Source organism: Spermophilus citellus, assembly GCF_964194105.1.
Source record: "Spermophilus citellus genome assembly, chromosome: 3".
NCBI classification, from domain to species: Eukaryota; Metazoa; Chordata; class Mammalia; order Rodentia; family Sciuridae; genus Spermophilus; species Spermophilus citellus.
This window is the reverse complement of record NC_138184.1, coordinates 953,408-960,751: the sequence shown is the minus strand read 5'-3', so window position 1 is coordinate 960,751 and position 7,344 is coordinate 953,408. Positions and strand designations below refer to the sequence as shown.

General features: G+C 53.3%; 1 protein-coding gene across 1 annotated transcript; it reads right to left on the bottom strand.

The window, feature by feature from the left end:
- Positions 1 to 2,642: 2,642 nt before the first annotated feature.
- Positions 2,643 to 3,971, bottom strand: RPS15 (ribosomal protein S15). The gene is made up of 4 exons (XM_081287330.1): positions 3,834 to 3,971; positions 3,419 to 3,504; positions 2,873 to 3,107; positions 2,643 to 2,788 (listed from the first exon to the last, which is right to left on the bottom strand). Exons 1-4 carry the CDS (start codon positions 3,834 to 3,836, stop codon positions 2,675 to 2,677), a joined length of 438 nt encoding a protein of 145 aa, XP_081143456.1. The 5' UTR covers positions 3,837 to 3,971; the 3' UTR covers positions 2,643 to 2,674.
- Positions 3,972 to 7,344: the final 3,373 nt, after the last annotated feature.

Here is a 7,344-nt window from a genome sequence, read left to right as displayed (position 1 = left end):
CCTCCCAAACCAACCCAGGGACCATGTGCTCACCAGCTGGAGCACCTCCAGGTCAGTGTGCAAGGTACTTGGGCCACGGAGGGCCTGTAGGGTCCAGTATACTGTCAGTCTTCAGTAGTGTGGGTTGGACGGTGGGATGGTGCTGCGCCCCTCCCGACTCCCCAAAAGGCAAGGCCTACTGAGGTGGATGGCACAAGGCGTCCATCCTCTGGAGGAGCGCAGTATGTTTCTGGGAATGGGCTGGCTTGTTTTCTGTATTCCTATTAATTAGTTGCGAATTCTCATATAACCATTAAGTATGAAGGAAAAAACATGAATTTTCCAATTGATGCAACTACTTCTAACAAATAAATCTGTTTGCTCTAAATACAAGGATCCAGCTGGAACATAAATTGTTAATGTTTAATGAGAAACCCCCTGTAGAAAAAACAGGGAAGTTTTTGAGAAATTAAAATCTAGAGAAGAAAAAATTAAGAGAGATTAGTGCTTGGTACTGGGCAACTTGTTCTTATACCTGTGCACAATGGTTTGGTGCTCTTACTCTTGTTTGATTAAAATTAGAAGCCTCTCTTCAAGCTAACCAGTTACCATAACTGTGGCGCCGCTTTTAGTCAGTAATCAGTAAGTCAAGAAAGAATAGTCAAGGTGTAGGCCAATAGTCTGGGACATTTCTAACTATTATTAAAAGCTAACTAAGCAGAAACAGCTCAAAGCAAAATGCAAACTTAAAGTAAAAATGTTTGCTTATGCATAAGCCAAGATACATTCTTCTTATCTAATTGTAGCTACTTTGTTTCTTTGAATCAGGATTCCTGTTTTGTAACCACAAAATATTCTGAGCCTGCCAAAAAGAAAAGTATATATGATTAACTTCACAAGATGGGGATTCAGCACCTTCACTCTTGTCTGTGTTGTTTCTCCGCCCCCTTTCACCAACCCCTCACCATCCCTGTCTCCTGGTGCAGTGAAGTGCAGCTGTGCCCATGGCCCACCAACTCCACAGGGAGCCCCTGGACTTGTTGCACAAGCAGCCCGTCCTTGCAGCAGACACCTTTGTTCCTGCAGCCTGGTGGCTCAAAAGCTCTGGCCCCCAAAAAGCCTTCTAGGAGAGCGGCTGAGTGGTAGGACATTTGCCCAGCAGGTACAGGACCCGGGCTGGATCCCCAGAAGCATACAACGCCAACCAACTTCCACAAAAACGTGCTGGAGCAGGATCTTCTACCTACCCTACCTGGGCTCAGTGGCAAAGTGTTCACCTAGCACGTGGGGGGCCCTGGTTCCAATCCTCAGCACCACATAAGAATGAAATAAAAATAATGTGTCCAACTCCAACTAAAAAAAAAATGTTAAAAAAGGGTTATTTCTAACATTTTAGCCATTTCATTAAAAAAAAAAAAAAAAAACAAATCAGTGCTAGGTGTGGTGGCCTGTAGTCCCAGAAATTTAGGAGGCTTAGGCAGGAGTATCATAAGCCCAAGACTGGTGCAGGGCTGGGGATGTGGCTCAAGTGATAACACGTAAAGATAAAGATGTTGTGTCCGCCGAAAAATGAAAAATATTAAAAAAAAAATTCTCTTAAAAAAAAAAAAAAGACTGGTACAGTGATAAAGCACCCCTGGGTTCAATCCCAGTACCAAAAAACTAAACCTCTAAGATACTGAAATAATAATTTAAAAAAAACCCTCCACATACCCCTTTTCTTAGGGAGGCCGCAGTAGATGAGTGAAGCTGGATCACATGACAGTTTCCACTTCAACAAGGCCTTCCTTGCTTGTGGCCAGTGTGCTGGCAGGTGGGACTGTGCTCTTGGTCCCTATGAAGCCCAGTGAGGGGGGTGCAAGAGCATTTTCAAGTGTCTAGTCTGTCTTGCAAACAGCAGCAGGAAATGCTGGTTGAATGGCCCTCGCCACCTGGATGGTCCTGGCCTCCTACCCACTGCCCTTTGGAGTCTGCCCAAGTCGTAGGCCTGGCTAACTGGCCACCTGAACTGTTCTGCAGGACACTTTCGAGGAATCAAGACCAGTATATCCTCCTACCTACTTTCTTACCTCCTGCTTGCTTAGGATAAGGTCTGAGCATCCTTCACTCTCCACAGCACCCATCACAGGGCACCCACTAGCCCAGCTTAGAGGCCCCGCCACAGCCCTGACTGTCCCCGCTCCCCCCCCACCAGAGTCCTATGAGGCATTTTTTTGAGCATGGCTGGGGCCTGACAAGGGATGGTGTGATCCTAGTCTGACCTGGGCCATCAGAGGGGCGGACAATAGCACGATGAGCACCCACCGAGAACCATCTGAGGACTCTGGGCAAATGTAGGTGGTTAGGAGGGCATGAGGTCCTGCTGCTCACCTGCAGAGCTACCTCCCAAGTGGAGGGCCTGAGTCTGGCTGGGACAGCTGCCAATCAGCACTCTTACCCTCCTTGGCCCTGAGGTGATGGCCCAGGTGGAGTGAACAGGGCTACTCTCGTCAGGAGCCACTGACGGAAACCAGGGGCCCACGCTGCCCATACCCACCCAGTCCTTTATATCCAACCCAAAGCACATCACAAATCTGCACCAGCTCAGGCCCCTTCTGGGAAGAATCCATGGAAGACAGAGCCTCCCCCAACCCCTGGCACTACAAGGATGAACGGCACTTGCACAGGAGCTGTGTGCCTTTATTGCCCAGACAGACTACTTGAGGGGGATGAAGCGGGACGAATGGGTGGCCCCAATGCCAGGCCGGCCGTGCTTCACGGGCTTGTAGGTGATGGAGAACTCGCCCAGGTAGTGGCCGATCATCTCGGGCTGTGGAGGTCAAGAGCAGGGGGTCAGGGTGTGCGCGCAGACAGCGCATCAGGCGCACCCAGACCCAGGGCACACCATACACACCTTGATCTCCACCTGGTTGAAGGACTTGCCGTTATAGACGCCAACCATGCTGCCCACCATTTCAGGCAGAATTATCATGTCCCGCAGGTGTGTCTTCACCACCTCTGGCTTCTCCATCGGGGGCGCCTCCTTTTTGGCCTTGCGCAGGCGCTTCAGCAGCGAGTGCTGCTTCCGCCGCAGGCCGCGGTTCAGCCGCCGCCGCTGGCGTGCGCTGTACAGCTGCATCAGCTGCTCGCTGCGGGGGACAAGGCGGCGGGTGGGTGGCCTGCCCCGCCACACAGCTGCCCGGGGCTGCACGCCCCTCCTCTGGTCCCTACAGCGCAAGGACAGCAGGGACAGACCCAGGCCAGGCCCCGGAGCAGCCCGCCCTTCCCTGCGGCGAATCCCTCTAGTTCAGGGTCCACTGCACCAGGCGGTCTAGGGGACACCGGGCGGGGGAAGGCGGCCTGGCTGGGAACACCGGGCCATCGGAGCCCGGGGCACGCAGCCACGGCCCACGCCCACCCGGGCCCTCTACATCAAAGGCGTCCCCCGCCGGCTCCTTACTAGGACATGTCCAGCAGCTGGTCGAGGTCCACGCCGCGGTAGGTGAACTTGCGGAAGGTCCGCTTCTTCTTCTGCTCCACTTCCGCCTGCGCGGGCGCGGACGGGGTGAGTAGGGGCTCGAGACCCACCCCGCGGCCCCACGAACGCGCTCACAGGGCGTCCGGCCCCGGTACGGAAGCCCGCGGGCACACGTTTGACCCGGGTCACCGGGGCTAAGCCGAGAAATGCGGGCCCGGGGCCTTCCGCGCCCCGAGTGGTCCTCACACACCGGGACCGTCCCGCGCCCCCACCCGCAGCCCCGGAGGCTTGGAGCAGGCCGTCACAGCGCGGGGCCACACCCTGGCCCCCGCGGGACGGCCGGAGGCCGGATGGAGTTGGATAGGGACCCACAGGGGCCGGGACGAGCAGCACTCACCATCTTGCCGGCTCTGCGGAAAAGACCTCCCCGCCCCGCGCCCGCGAAGTTATCGCGAGGCCGCCTCGGGCCCCGCCCCTTGGCCGTGCGCGCATTTCCGCCTTCCCGCGGCAGAGGCCGCCCCCTGCCGTCCGGAGGGCAGAACACCGGCTATGGGTATCAAAGGGGCCGCCGCCTTGGGCCGGAGTTGCCCTTTCCAAAAGGCTAGTCTTGTTTGAACCTCAGGTGCGTGCTCTGTAATCAACGCCATAGGATCCATCTCAAAAGAATGCAGCGCCTACAGTTTGTGAACAGGTGTGATTTAGAGGTTCAGGGCCCTGTGGCAGGAGGCACAGGCATGGACATTGTACCTGTCAGCTGAGAGAAGGAGAAGAGATTGGCTCTTGCCTCCCTGAAAGAAACCACTCAGGGGCTGGGGATGTGGCTCAGCATGCGTGCGGCCCGGGTTCGATCCTCAGCACCACATACCAACAAAGATGTTGTGTCCGCCGAGAACTAGAAAATAAATATTAAAAAATTCTCTATCCCTCTCTCTCTCTCTCCTCTCTCACTCTCTCTTTAAAAAAAAAAAAAAAAACAAAACAAACCACTCAGGCTTTAATTAACATGTTCTTGGATGCCTGTTGTCCCCACTACTGGGGAGGTCCAGGCTTGAGGCCCAGGAATTGGAGACTGAAGAAAGGGGAGGAGAGAATAGAGATAAGCAGGAACAATGTTTCCGTCTTGCTGGATTTTTTTTTTTTTTAAACGGGGGGTTAAACCCAGGTGTGCTTAACCATTGAGCCATACCCCTAGCCACTTTTAAAATATTTTATCTAGAGACAGAGTCTCGCAGAGTTGCTTAAGGCCTCCTTAAACTGCTGAGGCTGGCTTCGAACTTCCAATCCTCCTGCCTCAGCTCCCCAAACAGCTGGGATTACAGGTGTGTACCACCATCCCTGGCTTTCACTGGAATTGCTATTGTGAATTTTTTTTTTTTTTAAAGAGAGAGTGAGAGAGGAGAGAGAGAGAATTTTTAATATTTATTTTTTAGTTCTCAGTGGACACAACATCTTTGTTGGTATGTGGTGCTGAGGATCGAACCCGGGCCGCACGCATGCCAGGCGAGCACACTACCACTTGAGCCACATCCCCAGCCCCGCTATTGTGAATTTTTTGGTACTGGGATTGAACCCAAAGGTGCTCTGACCATTAGCCACATCGCCAGCCCCTGTAGGTATGTGTTATGTTATTTTGGTACTTGGGGTTGAACCCAGGGGTACTTTACCACTGGGCTACATCTCCAGTTCTTTTTACTTTTTGAAACAAGGTCTTGCAAAAATAGGCCTGGCCTTGAACGTGATTCTCCTTCCTCAGCCTGCTGGGTTGCTGAGATTACAGGTATGGCCACCAGGCCTGGCTTGTTAATGTGCCTTTGGAGGCTGGGTATATTCCCAGAAGTATCAGATTTGAACAGGTACTTCTACGCCCTTGTTCACAGCAGCACACCACACCACAGCCCAGATGTGGGAACGACCCAAGCTCCTCTAAGCGGTAAGTGGATGGATGGACACACAGCATGGGATATGCTCACCTAGAGGGTCACTTGGCCAGGAGCAGACGCAAGGTGACACGCTGCAGCGTGGATGGACCTCGAGAACCTTGTGCTCTGTGAGAACCAGAGACTAAAGGACACAGGGTATGGCTCCAGAACAGGAGAGTTCTGAGATGGGAGGTGGATCCGTGGATACGGGGCTGTGGAGGCACTGGGAAGTTGGTGTTCATGGAGAAAGTTTCAGTTTGAGAAGATGAGAAATTCTGGGGTATGGTGGTGACAGGTGTACAATGACAGGAATGTGGTCAATGCAACAGAACTGTGCCCCCAACATAGTTAAGGTGACGGGCTGGAGGTGTAGCATGAGGCTCTGTCTGATCTCTAGCACCACACACACACACAGACGGTAAGTGTTATGTGTGCATTTTACTGATGGGGCAGGTGGGGGGGGGGTACTGGGGCTTGATCCACGGACACTCTGTGAGACACATCCCCTAAATTTTTTAAACTTTTGAGACAGGGTCTTGCTGAGTTGCCCAGGCTTGTCTTGAACGTGTGATCCTTCTGCAAGTTGCTGGGATGACAGGCACGCATGTGTATGTGTATGTATCTACCTATATACCTCAGTGGTAAGCCCTGAGGATCCACTCAATCAAAACCATGTGAGAGGAAGCATTAACTGAGGAAAACAAAAGGCCAAGGGAAATGGCAGGTGTGAATCCATTCCAGAGGCAGGCAGTCGGAACAACCTGGCTATAGCTCAAATGAGAGGCTGGTCTCCCCCATCTGACTCTATGGTGCCTGTTTCCCTGCCTTCACCTGAGCTTGGGGCAAGCTGGACCCTCTGTCCACTTGGTACTGGTTTTTGTGGCCAGCAGCCAGCAAAGGTCAGGATACAGGTTGGGCTTGACAGAAGGCACTGCCTACAGCAGTCAAGGCAAGGAGCCGGGAGTCCAGCAGTCCCCAGCTTCAGGCACAGATCACGTGTGTGGAGGAAGGTGCCCGCTCCAGGCCTGTGGCTGGGTTCTCCGCCTATACAAGCCTCCCAGAGCCCTGGCTGGGTGAGCCTGCAGCTCTGCCCATGGGGGCAGGGGATGCAACTACACGGGAGCACAGGGCCTGTCTGGGGACAGCAGAAGCTGCACTGTCACCTACAGAGATTTTTTTGTGGCACCGTGGAGCTCTTTTGGCTGGGTAGAAACCTGTTGACTTTTTTTTTGCAGTTGTAGATGGACAGAATACCTTTATTTCTATGTGGTGCTGAGGATTGAACCCAATGCCTTAGGCTTGCATGCGCTCCGCCACTGAGCCATGACCCTGCCTGAAACCTCTTGACTTTCTGCACATCACTTCCTTGCTAAGGGACTTGAATTTTGCAGGAATTCAATGGAAGGTGCTCACACATGTGCTTACAAGTGGTGTAGACGGAGGGCCATTCAGAAGCTGGTCCCCAGGTTCATGTAGGGGCTGGCTCAGTGGGCAGCTGCCCTAGAGGGCTCAGGGTTACTCCAAGCCAAGCCGAGCTTTCCCTGCCTGCAAAAACCGAGTTGGGGATGAGGGCTTCTGGCGGTCTCAGTCATTTTTGTCGGTACCCAGTGTATTTGGATTTTTTTCCCCACTGATACGGGGGATTGAACACAGGGACACTGTACAACTGAGCCACATCCCCAGCCCTTTGTTTTACTGAGACAAGGCTGGCTCTGAACTTCTGACCCTCCTGCTTCAGTCTCCTGAGTCACTGGGATGACAGGCATGGGCCATCATATCCCAGCTAGCCTTGTTACATAGGCCCCCAAAGGCAACCTCATTCTTAGCCAGAACTAATGGACGTCAATTGCCATGGCCAGAGACAGGATACAACAAAACTCAAGGCAGGGAGATGGCTCCTGACCTAAGCTGCAGCCCCAGGCTCCTGGTGTGAGGCAGGTGCCAGGTGCCTCACAACCCACAGCCCAGGGACATCTGTAGTCACATCTG

Excerpts from the sequence above, each read along its gene's own strand:
- RPS15 (XM_081287330.1), bottom strand. Across the intron at positions 3,108-3,418 it reads CAGCTGCTGGACATGTCCTA|CGAGCAGCTGATGCAGCTGT; the intron begins GTAAGGAGCCGG and ends TGTCCCCCGCAG. Across the intron at positions 2,789-2,872 it reads TCAACCAGGTGGAGATCAAG|CCCGAGATGATCGGCCACTA; the intron begins GTGTGTATGGTG and ends TGACCTCCACAG.